The sequence below is a fragment of the Podarcis bocagei genome, assembly GCF_964188305.1.
Source record: "Podarcis bocagei genome assembly, chromosome: 3".
NCBI lineage: Eukaryota > Metazoa > Chordata > Lepidosauria > Squamata > Lacertidae > Podarcis > Podarcis bocagei.
In genome coordinates, this window is record NC_138127.1 from 63,773,503 (window position 1) to 63,798,834 (window position 25,332).

Sequence of the window (25,332 nt, forward strand, 5' to 3'; positions counted from 1 at the left end):
TGACTGCAGAAAGCAGGCTGGAACTAATAGAATCACAGAATTATAGAGTGGGAAGGGACCCTGAGGGACATCTAAGTCCAGCTAAAGTGCAGATTGTTCAGTTCTGTTTGGATGGTTCTGCTGACCTCTCAAAGCAGGTCTGCCAGGATGGGGGAAAGATAAAAGTTCCTCACCCTTGTTTTAGATCAAGATGAGGCCTAACCAGCTTGTTTTCCTAGGGGTAGGGGGACATTTATTTATTTACTTATTTATATTTCATGAAAATTATAGCCATCACTTTACAAAAAGATAAAACTGTAAAATAAGGCAATAACTACAATTACAATACGTTAAAACACACAGGAAGTTAAAATACTGAAGCAGATTGTGATTCATGTCAGCATCATGGTTGGCTTCAAGATTCCTGGCTGCTGTCTTGAGCCAACCCCTCTTCTGGACAAGGATACCAGGGCTGAGGGCGAGAACCCTTTTGTGGCCAGCTGGTGCTTCTGATAAAGATGCTAGGTAAGGGCACAGCATCTTTTGGAACAGGTAGTGTGAAGTCTAGGTGGGGTTGGGCAGCCTTGGGCAGGATGGGTTCAGTAGGGATGTCAATGTGATGGAGTCAGCAACCATCCAGTCTGCTAAATTTGTACTGTAGAGATTGAGTCTAAAGCAGTGTTGAAGAGTGTGGCACATATTTCAAAATAGTGAAAGCACTGCGGGGGGGGGGGTATTTTACTAACTACTGTATATATTCCAGACTTCAGACTGGCACTAGAAATCCAGTTTTTTTGCCCTTTGCTTATTATTCTGGAAATTTCACGAGCTAATGTGAAACAGAAATGCAGCTGAATACACATGACTGTCTGAAAGCTTGTAATAGGTTATTCTAAACCCCGTCCTGCCCTCCCTTTCTCTCCCTCTCTGCTCCACACTCCCTCCCCTTGCATTCCCTTTGTAGAACCATTTTTAAAATCCTGGATGTGTCGCACCATTTTTTCCAACCTTATGCCAGCACTATTTGTAGTTTTCCACCTGTCACCGTGTGTATTACATTGTAAGCCTGGATGGTGTTTCTTCAGTTCTAGTGCCTTAACAGACAGGGAGAAAGATTGATTCACAGATCATTTTGGGGTAACCTTTTAAAAATTTAATAAGACTGCCAGAATAAGGCAGCAATGCTAAATTTGCCTGCATGAAAATTAGCTCCATTGAAATAAAAATGATTATTTCAAAGAGTATGTTTACAATTTAGGGTGTTGGTCACCTGTGAATAATTCCCCCACGTGGTTTTTTTTTTTTTGGGTACAAATCACATGTTTATTTCCAAGCTTTTCTATGTAGAAATTAACATTTCAAAATACATTACTAATTATGGACCAATCTAATTTCATTGTAGAGGTGTGTTGTTTTTTGAACTTCCCATATTTTCCAACTAAGCCTTTTCCTGATACTTAGCATCTCTATTGCTGTGAGTTTGGGGGGTGGGCAGTAGACTGTATGCCTGGATCCGACAAGGATTTGATTGCTGGAATAGCCAGGCAAGTTTCTTTGTAACGGCCTATGTATGAGTCATTAAGGTAACTAAGGAAGTGGTTCTGTGCTAGAAAGCAAATGGGTGGCACCCCTCTCTCAACTGTCTGTTAGAAAGACAAAGGCCAGAGTTGAGGTGTGTGAGCTAGAAGGTTGAATCCAAGGGGAACTGCCTTCCTAAATCCAGCGCTCTTGAGTGGAGAAACCCAGAGGTTCAGAGACTTTATCTCTAAAGCATCCTCTCTCCTCTTGCAACTCTCTCTCCTGAAGATCCTTAGAAAAAGGACAATAGGGCATGGCAGGCCTATCGTCCTTTTTCTAAGATTGAAAATACACACGTCTATTTTATCCACTTTTTAAGGCGGGGGGGTGGGGGGGATTCTTCAGCCTGTTGAAATCCGGCTTGCGAGCATCTAAGGAGGGACTTGGGAAAAGAGGGGAGGGGGATGGATGTGGGAGGCAGTGCAGAGACACGTGACAAGGCAAGGGGATAAGAGGCAGAATCGGAATCAGCCTTCAGCACGAGCCAGGCTTCCTTTCGGAGAATCACAGCAGCAGTCCAGGGGCAGAAAGAAAGACAGGAAGAAAGTGAAGGCGAGCTCTTAACCTGCAACCTGAAAACTTCCCTCTCTCACACACCAGCAAGACTTTCCTGCAGAAGAAAGAAAATAAAGGAAGACAGAATTGCCTGCCTGCCTGCCAGATCAATTTATTTCTGAGAACTTCTTATTAAGAGCCAAGAAACCTCTGCAGGTGTGAAAAGCCATCTGATTCTTAAAACAACATGACAACCCAAATAGACACTAGCATACATTATAACTATGAGTATGAAGAGGACGAGTATATGAACCAAGAGGAAGAATGGGACAGGGACTTGCTCCTGGACCCCGCATGGGAGAAACAGCAAAGAAAGGTCAGGAAAGATTCTTTACTTATTCACTGGATTTACAGTATATCCCATCTTTCTTCCAAGGAACTAAGGGTGGTGTACATGACTCTTCCCTTTCCCAATTATATACTCACAACAACCCTGTGAGGTAGGTTAAACTGAGAAATGTAAACTGGTCCCCAGAGATACCAAACGGGTGAAGTTTCATCTTCACTTGTTCAAGGAGCCTGTACACTTTTGTGCATGTTTTGTTCAATGGGTGATGAGGGATAGCTCAGTTGGTAGAGCATGAGACTCTTAATCTCAGGGTTGTGGGTTTGAGCCCCATGTTGGGCAAAAGATTCCTGCTTTGCAGGGGGCTGGACTAGATCATCCTTGTAGCCCCTTCCAACTCTATACTTTGATTACCGTATATGATTCTATTCCATTGTGTTGTTTTAAATGGCAGTCGTGAGGAAGGAGTGCTTAGGATTGGCACTGTGGATGGTGCCTGGAGAATAATTTGCTGTGGGAGGGAAGCTACACTTGGTGACGATAACAGCAAAATCACAAACTTGAGAATGCCTACTGTAGCATTGTTTAAATGAAATGAAATAAAGGGAGGAATTCAATGTCACGCTAAAGTGATAGTTCCACCAGGCCAAGCATTTTGGCTTGCCTGATGGAATGATTCCCCCCTGCGTGTGTGCTGTTTGGGGAGGGGTTCGTGTCCCTCCCTGTCCCCAAGCCAGTTTCAGGGGGCACACAGGAGGAGAAAAGGGGGGAAGTTCTATTGTACAAGCAGAATCAGGCTTCCACTGATGAAACTCATGAGTTGGATCCCAACCAAATAGAACAAAAGAGACTTATTAAACACAATTAAATATTTAATGTAAAAAGTAGTACAGGGGTACCTCGGGTTAAGAACTTAATTCGTTCTGGAGGTCTGTTCTTAACCTGAAACTGTTCTTAACCTGAGGTACCACTTTAGCTAATGGGGCCTCCCACTCCCACTGCGCCGCCACTGCACGATTTCTGTTCTCATCCTGAAGCAAAGTTCTTAACCTGAGGTACTATTTCTGGGTTAGCGGAATCTGTAACCTGAAGCGTCTGTAACCTGAAGCGTCTGTAACCCGAGGTACCACTCTACAGGCATTCCCAACCTGGCACCCTTCAAATACTTTGGACTACGGCTCCCATTATCACCTGATGGGAGTTGTAGCCCAAAACAGTTGGAGAGCGCCAAGTTGGGGAAGGCTGATGAAGTGGGGTTTTTGTTTGTTTGTTTTTAATTTAATTTGAGCCAGATTTTTTTAAAAAAATGTTTCTCTACACCCCTTCTTCCTTCATCAAAACAACAATATAGATAATAAATTGATTCAAAGGTAATACAAAATGAAGTGAAACGCTAGCAAAAGGCAACCACCGTCAGAGAAAGGAAATTTTTTTTTTTTTTTTAAAAAGAGCTAGGCAGATGCAGGAACTATACACATTAAAATTAATGAGTAAATAAAAGTGTCTTAACCTGATGCTAAAAGGATGGTTCAGTTAGCACTAGGCATATGTCTTTAGGGAGGGCATTCCAAAGTCAGGGTCCTACCTGCCCCATTGATCTTTCAAGACACAATCTTTGAATTTACATGCTTCCAGTCAGATACTAAAAATATCTTAATTTGTATAAGGCTAGCAAGCTGATAGGATATAAAATATTTTCAAAAGCAGTGTGACAAATTTGTTGTGAAATCTATTGGTTCCCTCTTATAGGAATGAGAAATTATTATAATCTGGACTAATCAAGGGTTGGTTCTGATTATACAGTTGATTTGCAGCAATAAAACTTCTCAAACAAATGGTCTTCTCACCTGAAACTGAAGATTGTGTGGCCCCATAAAAGAAAACAAATGACAAGTTTTTTTGAAACTTTTGCTTCAGACTTTGAATACAAACATTTATTGGCCCACAATAAAGCTTATCATGCTTAAATAAATTTCCCATTTGTTTCAGTAGTGTAAAGCATGGCTGATTTTCTTAGGATTGCAGCCTTATCTACCTGGAATCCCAGCAGAATAATTTACACTTATTTATTATTTTGATTTTCTGAAAACCAAGCATGGATTTTTAAAAAAAAACACACAACCTACCTGCGTGATCCAAAAGAATTTCAATAGCATGAAAAGATGCTATTGGCCCAAGGGAACATGTCATTTGCTTTTATAATCCTAACGTTTCGTGAAAACATTGTGGTTTTAACACTAATAATTAGACAGTATTTCAGGATGCAGTTGAAGAAGCCACCCATTAATTTCAAGGGAACATATTCTAGGTTTGCCATACGTCTAGAATATCCTGGACATACATGGAATACTGTTTCCGAAAGCAGTGTCCTGGGAGAAATCGGTTAAATGTCTGGGAAAATTCGGACGTAAAGTAACTGATGTCAGCAGTGTCATTTTTGCTGATTTTCCTTAAAAAAAAAAAAGCTTAGAAATGCCCAATTTCTTTGTGATTTTGCAAAAAAAAACCAAAACACCTCAACAACTTTTCTGTCCTGATTTTTGAAATATGGCAGCCCTATCTTGGCAAGTCCCACAGATGTGAATGGAGGCTGTGCAGCAGTAGTGTTAGCAGATTGCAACCATTATTACTTTCCATTGTCCTGGACCTTTGAAACAAATGTTAAATGGATGCACATGTCTATAAATAGTATCTGATAGAAGGCATTCTTTTTTCCATGGCTTGGAGATCAGTCTGAACAACATCCTCTCTCAGTAGGATTGATGGATTTGAAAAGTTCTGAGGGTGTCAGACTCTTCTCCATAGTGCTAAAATAAGCTCCACAAAGTACATTCCTGATGTCCGTATATACAACGAGAAGACTGTAGCTGCCTGGTTGTTGAGCTTTGTTCAGACGAGTAATATAATATTGAACAGTGATCTTCAAGCAAGCCTGGCAGTTGGCTAGCATACATGTTCTATGAGACAATCTTGGAACAGGACAAAAATAAATGCCATTGTTTCTATTGTGGGCTGCACTCTCCAGACTTGCCATTTCAGGATATGCATGGTATGAGATCTGTCAACAGTTGCTGGTTACACATGATGACGTCCTTAGGATTACAATGGACGTGACGCCTAATTATAACTCCATCTCATAGGGTCTCATGGTCTGCAATAATTTAGACCCTGTGCTGGGGAATTCTCGGTTTCAAAGTTTTCTATAAATGTGGTTTGCACATGCAGGGTGCTGCATAGGGTGTCAGGGGAGTAGGTGGGAAACAGAAAGAAACTAAAGTTAAGAATGATGGCAGATTTAATAAAACCGTCCCTGTATATGAAAGTCATTGTTTAATGTATAAAACAAGTTAATGACAATCAGATCAATTAAAGTTAGATTCTGCCACTCTTTGATATAGTGATTTATTTGAATTCATCCATAGGGTTGATTCACACCACCACCTTATCATATGTTAGAATATGTTTACTGGGAACCGCAAGTGCAAATCAACACAGCTCCAAATGTGCATTCAGCTGCATTGTCTGCACTAAAGATGCTAGTGTGGCCACTTAGACATTGCAATTTTATTTTATTTTTTTGCAAAGGATGCAGATTTGCACAATATTGCATGTACTAATTTATATGGGTGAAATCCAATAGTGCCTGTATGTGAGTGGGTTGAACTTTTGTTTGCACAACCAGGCCTCCTCCGCCTCCTCCCTGCAGCTTCCAACCACCTGCAGAATCTGGTCCAGAGTAGATTTAGTGAGCAGAAGGGGCTGCCAGGGGAAGGAGAGGAAGGGGAAGTTCTAGTGTGCAAGAAGAAGTCTGCCCAAAGGGTGTATTTGCAACTGAGCGGTAGTTTTTCATCCTCTTTTTTAAGCAGTTCTCTTTTCAAGCAGGCACACTTGCCCTGGTACATCCACCAGTAAGGGTTTAGACCGGGTCCCCTTGGGTACAAGATCACTATCCCTTCTGCAAAGCTTCTGTCAGCAGCAGCTGCCTGAATCTGATCCTTTTCCAGGGAATTCCAGTTGTGCTTGCAGTGCTATGGCTTCTGAGCATTGGGAATGTATAGAATAGTCTATTAATAGTTTGCAAACACACTGAGAGTTTACATGTTTGGACCACTTTTTTTGATAAATGGAGCCACAGACTGCTTTCTAGTGCAGGGGTCCCATACTTTTTTAGACCTTCAAACACATTCGGAAATCTAAAAGCGTGGTGTGGGCATCTCAAAATACAGTGGTACCTCAATTTACGAACGCTTTGGGTTACAAATGCTTCAGGTTTCAGACTCCGCTAACCCGGAAGTAGTACCTCGGGCTAATAACTTTACCTCAGGATGAGAACAGAAATCGCGTGGCGGCAGTGGTGGGAGGCCCCATTAGCTAAAGTGGTACCTCAGGTTAAGAATAGTTTCAGGTTAAGAACGGACCTCCGGAACGAATTAAGTTCTTAACTAGAGGTACCACTGTACTCATTTCACAGAAGGAAAAGTGACAATGCTTAGAACCCCCAAGCCACAAGCAAAACACCTACATACACCCCAAAACAGACAGCAAAACCAAGACACTAAAAAAATAAACCAGGAAGTTCATGGTGCTGAATGAAGGGTGGAATCTTTGTGACAGATTAAAAATAGAAAGTAGAAATTGGCCACAAACGTTACTAGATTCTGTGTGAATGATAAAGTGTCCTCATCTGTATTCAAGTAGTCTGTTTGCAGATATGAAAAGGAATCAAGTTTTTTCTTTTATTTTTGCTCTCTAAATTCTAATAAAGCATCACACCTGTGGATTCTGTAGTATGGAAAAACAACAACAGAATAAGCAAACCATTCCTGATATGTCAAGTCAATATTGTATTTCGTTTTACTTTCCTTCTCTGTGGATTGTTTGTATTTTGCTGGCAATTTTCCTTTACAATTGAACCTGTTAAAAAAAAGGCAGTATTAGACCAGACAATATGTTTCTAACAGAACAGCCCTGCACAACTTGTGATCCAGGCCATGTGTTGTTGCCTGCTAGGGGCTAGATAAGCCTCTTCTTTTGCTGCCTGGGTGCTAAAAGAGATGGCTTGACAAGCCCCTGGGAGGAATAACACTTGGTTATTTGGGCTGCGTTACTGGTTGTGCTGGCTTGCATTGGAGGGTCATAACCCATACTCATTGTTTGGTGGTGAAAAAGAGGGGATCTTAGCCCCAAGTAAAAGGTGTGAGACCTCAGGCCCAGGGCTGAATGTGGCCCTGCAATCTTCTTTATCTGGCCCTCAGGGTATTTGATAGGCCACATCCCCTCATGAAGCCACACTCCTTTCTGGCCCTGCTCCAAACCCTCTTGGGGTGTCCCCCCCTCCTTGGTGGAATATATCCTATGATAATGCATTTTTCTTGCCCGATTGGAGAGATGTGTATGCCTTTGGACAGCTCTGACATTTGTATGACTGCATCGTATCTTACTCTAGAACGTAAGAGCTGTACCTTTTGTTCTGGCATGCATGTGGCCCCTAAAAGGTTTCTCACAAGGGAATGTGGCCCTTAGACTGAAAAAAGAAAAGAAACTTAAAACTGTTGTGGTATATCCTGATATCCTAGAAAGGCTTTGTGAAATATACTCGCAAAGTGATTTCATGCTCTTTATTCAGCTCATAGTGGTGAGGAGGAAGAATGAAAGTCCCCTCAAAGTATCTGCTTATATACATTATTTACACAATGGGCTGCATGTGATTGGCTAATTCTGGAATTCTCCTGTAGGCCAATCAGGTTGGGGATTCACTTCTATCTGCAGCATGATTGGGTGGTTCCTGCCAACCAATCATACTGCTGCATTGTTCTAGGACCAATCAGACTGCTGCATTCTGAATCCTATTGTTCTAGGACCAATTAGACTGCTGCATTTTGGATCCTATTGTTCTAGGACCAATCAGACTTCTGCAGTTTGGATCCTATTCAACTCAGTACATAACACTTTGGCTTTTCCTGTGTCTTCTGTTGGTACCACACTTTTAAAGATGTGCTCAGGTGCGTTTAGCTTGAATGGGGGGGATCTTTGTGAGACTAAGTGCAAAAATTGAGTTTTCCTTGTATTTGCTTGCAGCATGGTTGCTACATGGACTTCCAAGTTCCACCTGGTGTTTCACTTCCATCTGATACCCTGCTCTGCTTCTATGTGTTGAGCAGTGAGGGAGGGGCATTTGTTCTGTCTAATTAATGCAATACCTTTTCAAATCCTAAAGGATTAAAAATGTGCAGGGCACAGTGCTAGATATTGGCCACAGCTTGATCGCTAAGACCTGAGCATATTTTGAATAGTTGTGCAATGACTATTAATAGAATAGATTAGTCAGAGACAGCAGCTCATGCTCCCAGTCCCAGCACATGGAAACAGAATAAAGAGATAGCTCAGTTGGTAGAGTATGAAGGTCTTAATCTCAGGGTTGTGGGTTTGAGCCCCACGTTGGACAAAAGATTCCTGCATCGCAGGGGTTGAACTAGATGACTCTTGTGGTCCCTTCCAACTCTACAACTCTATGATTCTATGAAAGGCTCAAGAAAGAGGACTACATAGCACAAAAAGCAATGGAATTTCCTCAGTTCTGCACATTTGGCTTGTTGGGCCTTTTACGAATTTCATTTCCCATGTTTCCAGATTTTTATTTAAGTCCTCATGAAAACTCCTCAGCATTTTAGTGTGTTTTCCCCCTAATTACACATTCCTGCCAGGCAATTTCTCCAAATGTAATAAATTTGTGTACGTCATTTTTGCTAATACATGCACAATATTTGGGGTCTGCCCTGCTTTTAATAGCAGCACTAATTCTTATGACACTAGGTGACTGAAATTATCACTTGATAGCCTACTCTTTTCAAACTCCCATCACAGAATTGGCTTGCTCTGCATTGCCCCTGCCACTGTCCCTCCTGGTAAGCAATAGTGACCCACCTCCCAGGAAGCTACCATAGCGGCTCTGCCCCACCATGCAAACCACTTCTGTTCCACCATGTTGTGGTTTTTGAGGTCTCTCAGTGGAAGGAGACCCTGCCCGTTATAAGCATCTCACCACATCACCAGGCCTCTGTTGGCCCACTTTAAGGCCACTTCACATGTCACAAATTTAGGGTGCAATTCTATACATGCTTTCTTTGCTGTAAGCCCCAACGAAATCCATGGGACTTAATTCCAACTAGACATTTATAGGATTGTTGTGCCACTAGTGTGTATACCACATGTAATCTATAGGATGTACTGCAACAGGTGAGGCAGATAATGTGTGTTGATTTCATATCTGTGCTATGAGGGCAATACAAGGTATCCAGTGGAGACACACAGCATAATGTGTGATGTGATGTTTATTATGTACATAAGAATGGTAAAATACCATAAATGGCCTTGCTATTGATAAATACACAAGACATATCTGTCATGCATTTGTCAACAGCAAAGCTAAACATTCTGGAATGTCAGAATCTTCACTTAAGCTGTATTATTGCTTTGAAACTAAGTTTCCTTAAAAAAAAATTATCGAAGGCTCTAAGATTTCCTGTTAATAGCTGTTTACCATCTTTTCCTAACATACTTAATCTGTGATTGCAGACATTTACAGCATGGTGCAATTCCCACCTACGGAAAGCAGGCACGCAGATCGAGAACATTGAAGAGGATTTCAGGAATGGCCTTAAACTGATGTTGCTCTTGGAGGTCATTTCAGGTTAGTTTTAGAAGGCAGCAAATGATATGTGTCTTGTCAAAACATATTTCGCCATCGCTTTAAGAGGCAGGTGAATCTATTCCTTTTAGTTTCTCCCAGCTTCTAATTTTTTCCAGTATTAAATTCAGTTCTTCACATTTTCACATCAGTTTGTGGCATGTGCATGTGTGTTTTTAAAAGTTGTCATGAAAATCCACCAGTATTTCACTGTGAATTTCTCATCATATGCCCATTGCTTAATGCACTTTTGCCTAAGACACACATTTTAGCAAAGTGTCAGGACTGGGCAGATGAGGAGCATTGGTGGAGACTTCCACCCCAAGAGACTTCCAGGCAGGAGGAAGATGATGATAGTATGGACCCAAGTTGTTGGTGGTGGCGAACAGGACACGCTCTAGAAGAAGAAGCAAAGAGCTGGTAAATAATGGAGGATGAGGAGCAGGAGAAAGCTAGCAGATGCTAACAGAGACAGGACTCAGAAATGGGAGAAACAGTACAGCAGCCAGTGGACACTACGTCACTTGAAAGCCTGGTAGAACCTCCTCCTTCTCTGAGGATAAAGTGATTCCTTTGCACCTTAGAGCAGAAGGCTGAACAGAGACTGAAAGATTCCATTGCCTGCTACTGTAGGCAGCAAGGAGGGGTTTGGAAGCTAGGAAGTACCACAAGGGGGTGGGTAGAGCAGGTACTATGAGCCACATCTTGAGGATGTGGGGAGCATAATTCATGGTCTCTCTGTGTATTCTGTTAATTTAAATAAAGTAACTGGAAGAAGCTCTCTACGTCTCTGATTTCACTAGGCAGTTAGCCTGTGAGTTGTGACACAAAGCAACTTTCCCTAATGTTATGCATTTTTATGTTATTTTCACCAATATATGTGTTTTGTGCTTGCTGTACATTAGTATATGCATTTTTGTACATGTTACTTGGCTGGAGAAGAATACATTTTTTAAAGGGTCTGTCTGATACTATACTGATACTATGAACTGAAAGAGTAATTTAAACTAAAGACGCTGTTGAGTTTTGTTCCTATTTTTTAATTTTGTTTTGTTTATTTGCAAAAGTCTATTGTGTGTGTGGAGAGATAGACAGGCAAAGAGTTGGCCCACTTTTTATTGAACCATTTCATGTAATGACAAAAATTACAAGACAAAAAATGGCTTTAAAAGCTGCATACCTGGATTTTTAAAAGGGGGCAGGATAAATTAATGGAGAATAAGGCTATCAAAGGTTACTACGCATTTTGGGTATATCTAACCTACAGGACAGAGGCAATATAACTGTGAATATCAGTTGCCAGTGAGCCTTGGCTTGTGGGCTTCAAATAGCCATCTGGTTGGCTACCATGGGAACAGAATGCTGAACTCGATGGGGCTTGGGCATGATCCAGCATAGCTCTGTTCTTATTCCTTAGAATGGGGTAGCCAGGATGGGCTTGATGCCCTTCTGGACCCTTAGAGCACAATGATAGGATGAGCTGTGAATTAGGACTTCAGTGCTTTATTATTAATAGTAAAACACTCCCAAACGCTGAAGTGCTAACAAAAAATAAGCTGAAAAGGGAGCACACAGTTTATTTGACATATTTTGGACAGATAAAACAATTTGGCCTGGGGATTTTTGCTCCTACACAAAAAAAATCTCCAAACTGAGTCGCTTTTATACTTGCCTTTAGGGAGGGGAGAATGGGCTCTGGAGATAAGACAGACCTGTAATGTGGGTTGGTGTATGGTTTTAGATGGTTTACAGCGACAGCATGCTCCCTTCACCAGTCTAGTCGCTAGCCTGTGCCTGGAGCCACATGTCAATGTCAATAAATATATCTGATTTGCTTCCCTGCAGGAGAAAGACTTCCAAAGCCAGACAGAGGAAAGATGCGTTTCCATAAAATTGCAAATGTCAACAAAGCCCTGGATTTTATAGCTAGCAAAGGTGTCAAACTTGTCTCGATTGGTGCAGAAGGTATGTAGAAGATAGCAACAACAAGGCTTGGCTTTCAGCCATGATGTATTACAGTTCTGAGAGCTGGTTTGATTCAGTATATGGCAAAGGGCATTTTGGAACATTCATTTCTGTCTTCTCTCAAACTGTCACCACTCCATGTCAGACTGACTATTTTACACCTTATCAGCCACGGTTGTGAATTTAATACGTTTCACCTAAAAGAAAACTCACAGCATAGCCTCTGCACTAGTTATAATTTCCTCTCTGTGATCAGCTGCATAAAACTAGATGTTGGAAAGAAAAAGGTAGGAAAACACAGAGTTTGGGCTTAAGTTAGCTTTAAATGTGATGCAGATCATGTAACAACAAGGACTTTACCTGTGAGGCATTTTGTGAACTGGGCTGTCAGCTCACAGTTTAGTTGTGCGCTTATTAATGTTTCATACATAGGCAAAGAGCTCTGGTTTAAACAACAGGCAGCTGCATAGAACACTCTGTGAATAAATTTGGGATTGGTTGTAATATTTTTAAACAAGCCTGGAACCATGTTTAATTCAGGTCTTGGAGTTTGGTCATTTAGGGAACATGAATCAGTTCAACAATTTTAATAAAAATTGGGAAACAAACCTAAAGGGGAGATTGTCTGCTGTGGATGGGAAAGAGCAATGAAGGTGGAAATAAAGGTTTATATGGAACCGCCATATAAACTCAACTAGGAAATCAGGACCAATACTGTGTGTGTGTGTGTGCGCACGCGCGTGCATTTTTGTGTTCCAAATTTGTTTCTTTTATCAACAACATCTTTGGATGTTCAGTTCATATTCATGTTCAGTTCATTCAATACAGTTATGATGAGTTTCTATACCTTAGGTATAACTATTTGCAGAATTCTGTGAAAGTTGTGAGACAACAGCATTAATAAAAATGAATTATGGGCATTTCAAGGAGTGAACAAGACTACGGAACTATCAAAAGCAATTCTTTGCTGCTGTGTCCTTTAATAACATGTTAGGTGAGACTGGTTTAAGACATCTTCAGAAGGAACAATTTGGAAGCAACTGCTGGGAAATAAACACGTACTGAATGAATAAAATCACAAAACTTAAATCATAGCAGGCATGTACTCTTTGATCACAGCATATCGCTTAAAATTTCAATTCTGTTTCACACCAGAAATTGTAGATGGCAATGTGAAAATGACCCTGGGCATGATCTGGACAATCATCCTTCGTTTTGCAATTCAAGATATTTCAGTAGAAGGTAAGACTATGCTCCACAGTACTGCCCTGTGGCAAGGGGAAGCTCTCATCAGAAACAGACAGAGGATATATTTTTTAAAAAATGTGAACTTAAATGGCAACTGTTTATTGGTGGGAAGGGTAAAGGAACTAACTACTCTGAAGCCTCAGATCTGTGTTCTCTTTATATTCAATATCACCACCCATTCAAAAACATTAAGAAGACTTGTGTGATACAACCCTCCTGGAACAGTTTCACTTCAGAACGAAGACAGGGGATTTCATGATGGAATACCTCCTCAATAGATACATTTTCTCATACCTTTCTACAGCTGACTACATTCCAGCTGTACAAAAATTAGAGGTTTCTATACCTACAAACATTTTTATGTTGTGAACTGCCCTGAGATCGATGAATGAAGGGCAGTATAAAAATAAATGATATAGATAGATGATAGGTATAGATAGATAGGTAGATAGATAGATAGATAGATAGATAGATAGATGATAGATAGATTAAAATCTCCATTCAGACAAATTAGAAGCATTAACAGTTCTAAGGCACCTCTGAAACATAAGAATTTGGTATGTAGCTCAGCCAGTCAGATAGTTTGACAATGCCTGGAATGGGCTTTCTATTTCCTAATGGATGACCAGCCATCTTGTAAGCATAATAGGAAGCATCAGGTGCACATGAAAAGGAATGTTCAGAAGGGACACTGATAAAATCCTAAGAAACCTTTTGCATTTGGTTGAGATTTACATTCACTGAAACAGAAAAGCACTTGCTGTTGGGCTGTCGAGCCTTGCAAGTACGTGTTTTGATCAAATTAAACAATTTAAAACTGTCAATTGTTTGGAAAAAATAGGATATGTAAGCATTAGGTGTTGAAATCAGAAAGTTATTTCTTGAACGATTTCTGTTGCAGATTCTATTACATTTTAAAGATTTATTTTTGCCTCTTAGCAACAAGTGTTTTTTTTATATATAAAAAAGAACAACTTATAAAATATTTAAATGAAGAACTCGGGCAGCTGTAGATTCATTTCCAGCTATGTATTGTTTGCTTGAGCAAGCAGATGTCCTTCATTATGCAGTACAATATGTAACAAATTAACTGTTTCCTCCCTCCACCTCATTTGTTGATTTAGAGAATAATTATTCTTGACAAATTTATTTTACCTTGATTGTACTGTAGCAATTAAACCATACAGTGGAAAAGAAATCTATCAAGCATTTCTGATCTATCCTCTCTGAATATGAATTATGCTTTTGCAGGTTTCCAAGAGAGAACATTGATCAGTAAATATTAGAAGGCACAAACCTAGAGGCTTGACGGTTTGGTGCTTAAAGTCACAGTTCCACTAAAATCTCATTCCCAAAGCAGCATAGAAGGGGGATGTCTGTGCATCCAGTATATATTCAGCCCTAGAAACCTGTGTTGAGCTAATGAAGACAAATATAAATATTAGAAGAATAAATCATGGATACTTACATGATGAGGGAAGTCTCCCTGAATTTACGTGATCAGAATCTCTCTGTCATCCCCCCATTCATAGAAATACACCACAATGTTTTGAAACAGAGATTCAGTTATATCAAACACAAAACAGTCAGGTGCTATTCTGTGTTCAAACAACTCATGCAGGGGTGATTTAAGAGTGCAAGTCCATATCTGTGAATGTTCTGGCTCCACCCCACCCTGACCTTCCTGCATGGAATGGCAAGGTCAGAAGGGGACTTCTAAGCACAAGATTCCCAGTCTTGGAGAGGCTTCTAAACAGTTTCAACAAAACTCACTTAAAAACCACCATAAAGTGATCTTGACCCGAAGCTGCATTACCTCCCTCATACATCTCCTTTCCAGAGACATCTGCCAAAGAAGGACTACTGCTGTGGTGCCAGAGGAAAACAGCACCGTACAGAAATGTGAACATTCAGAACTTCCATCTGAGGTAACAGCCATTTTGTGCCTGAGTTATGCCATCCATTTCAACGATGGAATGGAGAGCATCCCTTGGTCCTTGCAGTTTGATGAAAGGGCTGGTTCTTAACTTGCAGGGGTGGCATGATTGTTATTCCTCTCCATGCTTCCCACATTACTCTGGCCATTAAGACAGCAAGACCATTGTTGGGAGGGGCCAACTATGTGTTCACTCACATGCCAGCACTCCATATTGTAACATAGGGCGGAGCCAAAGGGAGCTGGCAGCCGCACTGCTCTTACAATGTAAGAATCAACCCCAAGGCTCTCTGCATATTTCTTTCTTATCATGGCCCCAGTCTGCATGAAATGAATATACTGTACAGTATGTGGATTCTCGTAAATTAATTAGCATTGCCAGCATGAACTTCATGGCAACGCTCCCATAAACACCGGAACTAAGATTCGCTGCAGAGGCTCATTACAGTTGCAGAGGTACCATAGCATAAACAGGATAAAATGGGAGCATTTATGGAACAATTAATGATTCCCCCCCCTCCAGTGCTTGCTGTGTAACAGTACAATCCTATGTATGTTTACCCAGAAGCAAGACCTAGTGTGTTCAGTGAGGTTTTCTCCCTGGTAAATGTCCATAGGATAGGCAACTTAGATTTTTTTGTTGTACTTTAATTATTATTTATTTAATTAGGTTGAGTATGCAAGCTTTCAAACTTCACAGAACTCTTGATGAGATAGAATGGAAATGCAGCAGAATTCTGGATATAGAGAGAGCAAATTAAGATTCTAGGGACTGAAAAGTCTGCATTGCTAGTAATAGACCATTAACAGAGCAGAAAACATATGCATTATGGATAACAAACTATTTACAAAGTGGATTTCAGGTGACTGAAAATATTTTCATTTTATCAAATATCTAGCATTTTTAGTTAGGTTTTTACAGACAGTTGTAATGAATAGTTTTCAGTGTTGATTTTAAACACTATTGTGTATCAAAAGCAATGAATGCTTGTATACATGATTCACTCCAATTCTTCAAGTTACTGGTACATACCAAGAAGAAGTGTCAGTATTCTGTTCTCTTATTGCTGGTTTAATCTTTTAGCATTTGTATAGTTCTCTGAGCCACCTTAAGAGTACCACATACATCTAAAGACAGACAAATTGCAGGGTAAAAGCAACAGTCCATTCAGCCAAGTGTCTTACTACTACCAATTAGAGCTTCTTAGAATCATAGAATCATAGAGTTGGAATAGACCACAAGGGCCATCGAGTCCAACCCCCTGCCAAGCAGGAAACACCATCAGAGCACTCCTGACATATGGTTGTCAAGCCTCTGCTTAAAGACCTCCAAAGAAGGAGACTACACCACACTCCTTGGCAGCAAATTCCACTGTCGAACAGCTCTTACTGTCAGGAAGTTCTTCCTAATGTTTAGGTGGAATCTTCTTTCTTGTAGTTTGGATCCATTGCTCTGTGTCCGCTTCTCTGGAGCAGCAGAAAACAACCTTTCTCCCTCCTCTATGTGACATCCTTTTATATATTTGAACATGGCTATCATATCACCCCTTAACCTCCTCTTCTCCAGGCTAAACATGCCCAGCTCCCTTAGCCGTTCCTCATAAGGCATCGTTTCCAGGCCTTTGACCATTTTGGTTGCCCTCCTCTGGACACGTTCCAGTTTGTCAGTGTCCTTCTTAAACTATGGTGCCCAGAACTGGACACAGTACTCCAGGTGAGGTCTGACCAGAGCAGAATACAGTGGCACTATTACTTCCCTTGATCTAGATGCTATACTCCTATTGATGCAGCCCAGAATTGCATTGGCTTTTTTAGCTGCCGCGTCACACTGTTGGCTCATGTCAAGTTTGTGGTCAACCAAGACTCCTAGATCCTTTTCACATGTACTGCTCTCAAGCCAGGTGTCACCCATCTTGTATTTGTGCCTCTCATTTTTTTTGCCCAAGTGCAATACTTTACATTTCTCCCTGTTAAAGTTCATCTTGTTTGTTTTGGCCCAGTTCTCTAATCTGCCAAGGTCGTTTTGAAGTGTGATCCTGTCCTCTTGCCAAAGTTAAACACATATACAGTCATCATTCGTAATGCATGCAATTTATCTAGGTTCCTTCCTACACAGAAGTGGCCACTGTTTAGGAAACTGGTCTTCTATAATATGAGGTTGTACTAAGTAATATTTCGAGTAGACCCATTAAAATCAATGGAGTGTATCTAACTAAGTTCTACTCTACCCATTGAAATGAATGGACCTAAGTTAGTCATATCTATTAATTACAATGGGTCTGCTCTGAGTATAACTTAGTCTGATACATCCCAGAGTCCCAAAGTAGATGTGAAATGTCATTCAAAATATTTGGGCATTTTCACTATGTGCCAAAAGCAGAATAAACCCCATTTGATTACCAGATTCACAAATTCATGCTTTGATCTTCTCAATGTGCTTTTGAGCATTAAATGAGGTTTTGCAAAACAAAACACAGCAAGCGCTGGAATTGTAGCAAATTTGACGATGACATAATTACTGGGTACATTGTGTAGCTTCTGCATGTTTTCAGACCTTGAGCTGCTAGGATCAGTTGTCATTATTTCATTAACATCTTTTCATTTTATTTTTGGTTGCTTGTTGTAAAGCTGGAAAGACGGCCTTGCCCTCTGTGCGCTTATCCATAGACATCGACCTGATCTTATTGACTACTCCAAGCTATCTAAGGTCATCCATCTGAGTGCATGGTGATTTGCAGTGATTTGGCTCACTTCCTGCATGCTAAGCATGTCTCCTTAATGGTAAACTGGGGTATGTTTAGTAATACGAAGTGGCTTTCCTTCCTGGCTCCTACCCAACAAATATAAAGGTAAAGGTACCCCTGCCCGTACGGGCCAGTCTTGACAGACTCTAGGGTTGTGCTCCCATCTCACTCAAGAGGCCGGGGGCCAGCGCTGTCCGGAGACACTTCCGGGTCACATGGCCAGTGTGACATCGCTGCTCTGGCGAGCCAGAGCCGCACACGGAAACGCCGTTTACCTTCCCGCTAGTAAGTGGTCCCTATTTATCTACTTGCACCCGGGAGTGCTTTTGAACTGCTAGGTTGGCAGGCGCTGGAACTGAACAACGGGAGCGCACCCTGCCGCGGGGATTCGAATCGCCAACCTTTCGATCGGCAAGCCCTAGGTGCTGAGGCTTTTACCCACAGCGCCACCCGCGTCCTAGGGCCCAACAAATATAGATGAGGCAATACATGATCCTAAGTTAGGCTGTGTACACCATTTACTCCGGCCCCAATGTGTTCCCACTGCTGGTGTTGAAAGCCGAATACAGTGGTACCTCGAGTTACAAATGCCTCAGGTTACAAATGCTTCAGGTTACAAACTCCGCTAACCTGGAAGAGTTACCTCAAGTTGAGAACTTTGCCCCCAGATGAGAACAGAAATCATGTGCCGGCGGCAGCAAGACGCCCCATTAGCAAAAGCATGCCTCTAGTTAAGAACAGTTTCAGGTTAAGAACGGACCTCCGGAACGAATTAAGTTCGTAACTAGAGGTACCACTGTACACATTACGTCAGCCACAATCCATATGCATCCTGTAGTTTTTAAAGAAATACTGCTGTTTTATCGTGTTCTTTCAAACTAACTTCCATCCGTTTTGAAAATGCAAGTTGTAGTTAAGATGAGGTTTGTACAGTTCAGACAACCATTGTGCATGCACAGATGACAACTTCTTTGAATAGTTTTTTGTGGGGAAGGGTTGCAGGCATGGGAAATAAAATCAGGTAATGTGCTTCGGATGAAGACGTCTGCTCCTCCCTCAGTTGTATACAGCAAGTGTGACTTGAAATGCAGGGCAGGATGAGGGAACCTTGCTGCGTTTCAAGCTGCTTACGTATATATAGTCTCATTACACCAGTGATTCCCAAATGTGCGCCATGACGGGAGCTGAAGTATGCCACGAAAATATACCACCATTTGGAGGCATCTGCCAATTTATACCACTCTTTTCACAGGAAAGCCCAGTGCAAACTCTCTCTCCACCCTCTTAAAGTCCCACTGATTTCAGTGGGGCTTTTATCACAGCTGAATATTTGCTGGACTATGTGTGTGAAACATGTTTAAAGCTACCTGAGAGCACATGACAGTTACTTTGTAAGGAGCTGCAGTAATCAACAGGGCCGGCCCAGCCGTTAGGCAGGGTGAGGCCACTGCCCTCTGCTGGCTTTGGAAAATTGGCGAGATCTTACCTAAAATCAGTACTGAGGCCGGAGGTGGTAGTGCAGAAGCGGCAGTGAAAGGTATGGCAGTGTTGGTGGCGGTGGCAGCAGCAGCGGCAGGGTGGGGCAGCACTTCCCATTTTGACTCCAGCAGTGAAGTGGGACATATCACCTCTGATGATCAATAACAACTTATTTATTTATTCATTCATTCAATCAATCAATCTATATACCACCCTTTATCCGAAGAACCCAGGGTGGTTAACATATTAACCATGCGTTGAACACAACAGATGCTTTCTTTCTGTTTTCCTCTTTTGTTTTTTGAATCTCTTGACAAACGTTTTGTTGTGACCTTTTTGAGTGTGTTGTGTGGTTTTACTTCCTGCATGCCTTTCCTGGCTTTTGTGTTGCACCAGGAATAATAGCCTTGCCATTAAAATTCTTCAACACCGGTTGGCATGGCCGGTTTTCCTTACGACACTTTAACTGTGTATCTCTGCAGGAGATCTGCAGCTTTGAATATTCTATGTTGGAAACACTGGCCTGATTCAAACATTACACTGAACCATAGTTTAAAACTGTGGGTGAATTTGAACAAGCTGTGTGCTTGTGCACGCTGCTCAGAAGTTCCTTTGCTCCTTCTGCGCCATGAATAGTTACTCTTTGAGATTTGTTTGTTTTTGCCAAACAAATCTCAAAGAGTAACCAAAGTTTGTTCTTGGCTTACCTTATTTGTTTTAAACTATGGTCTAATGTGATGTGTGAATGGGTCATTGTGACTTTAACAAGCAAAGCTCTGAATAACAATCCAATTCAAAGCCCAGTTAAACTGAATACTGTGCAATTCTATACATGTTTATTCAGAAGTAAATCACATTGACTTCAATGGTATGAATGAATGAATATGAATATAAATGTATATGCGCGTGCGCGCACACACACGCACACACAACCTTTTCATCAAAAGGGACCCTCAAAATGGTTTTGAACTGGTTTGGTTTGAAACAGTAAACCATACGACCATTAAAGCAAAATGTGTGCATAGGATTGCAGCCATAGGATTTAAATTGATTTAATCCCACTGAATTCAGTGGCACTAAATTAAATTTGAATAGTCTAGGAATTGGACTATAATCAATGTGGTCAGTTTATTTTATATTCTGTACCTCCTATGGCGATTTCCATTGCTGTTCTATGAGGTCTGATTTAAATATGGTATGGACATCACATGATGATTTTTCTGTGCCGTAGTAATAAGTTGAATATTTATGGTGAATATGCCTCTGTGTGATGGCTTCTGGCATTTGTCTGACCATAAATCTGCTCACGTGGTAAGTAAATCTCATGGTGCCTTTATTATGTCAAATGATAACTGCAAAATCATCATCAGTAATCTGAAATAGTTCCCTAGTAATGCTAGAGTTTCAATCCTGCGATGAACTTGTTTTGGATTAAGTTCCATTGAACCATGTGTCACTTTCTTGTGAGTAAAAAAAAGTGGCAGGAAAAAACCCCAACAATCTCAAATATCCTGTCCTTTGGTTCTGATTGTATAATGCTTCATAGATTTATTCATGATTAATTATAATTTGTGCTCTTCTTTCATGCAGGATGACCCACTGCGGAATATAAATCTTGCCATGGAAGTTGCTGAAAAGCATTTGGATATCCCAAAGATGTTGGACGCAGAAGGTGGGAGCTAACATCCTTTTAAGAAGCAGTGAACCTTTCAACATCTTTTGTTTCCGTACATGAATTCAAAAGGATAGCTTTTCACATACCGGTAGTTGTCTATGAAACAGTACTTCAGTTGTCAGGTCCTATATATACTGGCATATGCAAAATATATTTCGATTTAACTAATATCCACATCACAGGCTATGAGTGGTTTGCCTCAGCACATAGTTTGGGAAGTCCTGAGCCAGGCATTTGCATGGACAGGTGGACTCCCCCCAACTCCAGTCGACTCCCGAATGGAATAATGACTCAAGACAACGTGCTATGGGATTAAAATTGGCCACAATTTTATTAACATGCTATGGGATTAAAACTGGCCACAATTTTATTAACATGCTATGGGATTAAAACTGGCCACAACTTTAATAATGTGCTATTGGTTTAAAATTGGCCACAACTTTATTAAGTTTCAGATGTAGGGAGACCTTGGCTCAGGCATTGGGTGTTTATCCTTCCCAGTCCCCAGCCAGGGATCTGGGGGACATCAGGGTTATCCAGAATGTGTGGGGGTTGGGCTGGCTCTGGAGAACATATGTTCAAGCAAAGAGCCTGCCACGACTGTCACAGGGGAGAGCAATGGCAACCTTTTGGCGTATGGTCAATGCCTCCCCTCAAGACCCCTTGAATGGAGAACCCTGGGATCACCTCCGCAAGTGGGGCGTGGGTCACCACTTCACGCCCCTTCCCACCCATTTAGGGAAGGTAGACTAAAGGATTCCACCCAAGGCCTGAAACTGCCAAAGTTGTGACGTTTTGCTACAGGAAAGGCAAAACCTGCCAATGCAGGAAAATTCCTTTCCGGCCCTTCAACAGCTACCATGTCGTAGCAGCGCCTGCGCACCTGTGAAGAAGAGGTTAAGCTGCAAAAGAAGGCCTAACTGAGGGAGGGCAGGGTGGGAGAAGCTCTGGAGCCAATTGATGCTTCGCAGGTAGGATTCACCTTCTGTTGTGTGGGCAGGGCGGTCCCTCCCCCTACCTGGCCGATCCCCTGGCAACGCCTAGCCAGGCAGGATTGGGCGATTGGCTGAGGTAGGTGGAGACCTTCAGGTAACCAGCCTGGGGAGCTGGGGAGGGCGAAGCCAGCCCGTACTAAAGAGAGCTGCACTGGGACCCGGGGGGGGGCTGCGCGTGACCACGCAAAAGGTGCCCCCCCTTTGATGTGGGGAGCAGTCATTCTGAACTTTGTCCTTCAGTCTCCTCCGCTGTTGGCAACACAACAGCCTGACATGACTGACTACTGTATTGGATCCTGCTCTGAAGTCCTGTATTAGGCAGCTGGATCTGGGAGCCACCATTTTCATTTCCCACAATGCTCCCCCAACCTTGGGAATTGTTCTGGGAAATTGTAAGAAATTTAAATAGCAGCTCCAAGTTGCTTGATTTACCGTAATTTTCACTCCAAAACACGCACTTTTTTGCTCCTAGAAAGTAGGGGAAAATGCTTGTGCGTGTTACAGAGCGAATGCATGGAACGGAGCCATGGCTGCCGTCAGTCAAGCAAAGCGGGAGCCGTTTACACACTCTATGAGGCTCTCGCTTTGCTTGCTTTAAAGCGACCTGGAGCCGGGGAGGAGGGAGGGAAGGAGAGCCATGGCAGCAAAGCAGGAGGAGGGACAGACGCTAGCAAAGGTCTGCGCGCTCTCTAAACAGAGCAATCAGGCTGCAGAGGGACAGCAGGAAAGATAAAATTTAAGCAACCAGCAGCAAAATAAAACCAACCTCTAGCTCTGAGCCACGCAGTGAACACCAGGAAGTAAAAAAAAAGGCTGGGGATGAGGGAGAGGGGAAAACTTCGCAAATCCCCCGCATCTCAGCAGATCCGCTGGGACGGAACAGCTTGTTTTCAGGCAGGATAGATTTGAGCATTGTCTGGGTCCTAGTGTCCCTATCTCTTTTTTGTGCTCCATTCTATTGCTGCTGGTGGCTGCTTATCACTCAGGCTGCAAGGAGGAGCGATTTTACACAGCTAATGGCGAATCCCCTGCAATCCAAGTCCTCCTCACTTGCTCAAATCTATTCTGCCTCAAAACAAGGAGCGGAAGGAAAAGGCTGCAAACTGTTAAATGGAAAAAACCCAGGCACAGGGCAAATACCTTAAGTATACCTTTAAAGCAACAGTGCTCTTTCCCTCCCTCCTCCCTGCTCAGCTCCCCGAAAAGCTCCTTCTCCACACACCCCACGCTGCTCCTTGTCCCTTGAGTGCTTTTCCTTCCCTCCCGACTTAAAACGTGGTTACAAAGCATGGATCCACATGGATCCTCAGGATTTTTGCACTGGGTCACCCCAAATTCACCATCAGATCACATGTCTGTGGCCACAGCACGAACCACAAAAATCATACATCCACTGTTTCATTTAGAATATTTTTTTCTTGTTTTCCTCCTCTAAAAACTACGTGCGTGTTATGGTTGGGAGCGTGTTATAGAGCGAAAAATACGGTAAATAGCAGCTTCAAGCTGCCAGATCCAATTCAATAGTTTTTATGATTTATGCTTCCTCTTATTACCGTGTATTTGCTGGTGCTCAGAAGGTAAAGTTCTGAGCTTAATTTTTGCTCTTTACTTTCCATGATATTTTGTAGCTTTCCTCCCAGTCTGATCTTATATGACTATTTTGGGAACATTTTAGAGGATTGAATTTTCTTCTGGAGAACATGCACCAGTAGTTTTCAATGCTTCCTTAAAAATGCAACAGCATGTTCTGTTTAGTTTCATAGTATATAGTATAGATCTCCTATATATAAAAAAACCTACATTTTAATTGCTATTTGTAGTTGTCTCAATACTGAGAAACCTCCATGATGTGGTAATAAAACATAATAGCATTGACATTTGGATATGTATTCCAGGAAGATGACTTTATAATAAAAGAAAAAGAACAATACAAGTGCTGCTAAGAGAGCACTTCAAAGTGTGCTATCTCATTTTAAAAAAATTACACAACACTGTGAAGATATTAAGCACAGCCTTTTTCAGGGAAGACCTTTGTCAGATGGAAAGTTACACATACACATTTCGAGATGTGCTTCATTTGAACCTCATGCATGATGGTTCACTCATGCAAACATTACTCATTTAAGCCATCTTACTGTATAGGTAAAGATAGCTTGCCTTGAATCAGGGATTGCTCCAATGAGCAGTGATTATGTTTCCTTGCAAACATTATTCATAAAAGCAGTGGAATTGTTCCAAGTCCCCTCTGTGCCCCAGGATCTCAGTTTGAGTTTCAATATTTTGCCTTTCCAGCCGGCATGTATTAACATAGCAGATGATTAATTTCAGCTTGTTGAAGCCTGGCAGACCAGCACCTGCCTTGCGTACAGAAAGCAAAGCAGGATGGCAGCAGTTTTCCACTCCTTTTCTTTGTTTTGTTTCTTCTTCCCTTGCAGATATTGTGAACACCCCCAAGCCTGATGAGAGAGCTATCATGACTTATGTTTCCTGTTTCTACCATGCTTTTGCTGGAGCAGAGCAGGTATTCATCATCTGTCCCCTTCGGACTGCAGTTCTGAATGTTGCTCTGTGTGTTTCAGGTTCCCATTGGGTTTATCATTTGCCCTGCAGTTTCTTTGTTCTTTAATTAGCATGGACAAATATATGTTAAGTGAGCGTGCTCGGTCTGTGTGTTTGAATCCGAATCTGCTTTTGATCCTATTGGCATTACAGGCACTGCAGTAATCTTTAGTTCCTATTACGTAAATAAATATAACTGCACTGAGCATTCAATCCATTTTAGAAAGGCTGCATTTCCTCACCACAACCCTTCATAACGAGAAGCAACATTATCTGACCTAAAATGATAGTTTTCAGGGAAGTGAACAAAATATTATTCCACCTGCTCTAATAGGGTCTTACGAGAGGGTCAGGCTCCATACAGATGTTTTGTATGGCAGTATTTTTCAAACTGTGGTCAAGCCTGCTCCATAAGAGCAGATGGGGCTCTGCCTCATCATCCTCCATTTCCTCTCTGACATCTCCCACCTGCCTGCCTTCTTTTTTACAACCAGTCCAGAGAATGACTGTGCTAGTCCCGGGGGGAAGGTTACCGTTGTCGTAGTCAAAGTCCAGTCCTGAGTCACTAGCCTGGAAACAGTTCACAAGGAGCAAGGCGAGGTCCGAAGCAGGAAGCCGGGCGGGGACAGGAACACTGGAAGGTCAG

The 25,332-nt window shown here is 41.9% G+C and overlaps 1 protein-coding gene across 1 annotated transcript in view; it reads left to right on the top strand.

Annotated features, from left to right (window-relative positions):
• The first annotated feature begins 2,020 nt into the window (after positions 1–2,020).
• Positions 2,021–25,332, top strand: part of ACTN2 (actinin alpha 2) — a 51,909-nt gene continuing 28,597 nt past the window's right edge. Inside the window, exons 1-8 of the mRNA XM_081187478.1 lie at positions 2,021–2,428; positions 9,974–10,088; positions 11,931–12,050; positions 13,206–13,292; positions 15,139–15,226; positions 17,863–17,941; positions 21,048–21,129; positions 24,563–24,648. Of these exons, the coding sequence (XP_081043604.1) occupies positions 2,300–2,428; positions 9,974–10,088; positions 11,931–12,050; positions 13,206–13,292; positions 15,139–15,226; positions 17,863–17,941; positions 21,048–21,129; positions 24,563–24,648 (786 nt within the window). The 5' untranslated portion in view covers positions 2,021–2,299. The remainder of the gene's footprint in view (positions 2,429–9,973; positions 10,089–11,930; positions 12,051–13,205; positions 13,293–15,138; positions 15,227–17,862; positions 17,942–21,047; positions 21,130–24,562; positions 24,649–25,332) is intronic.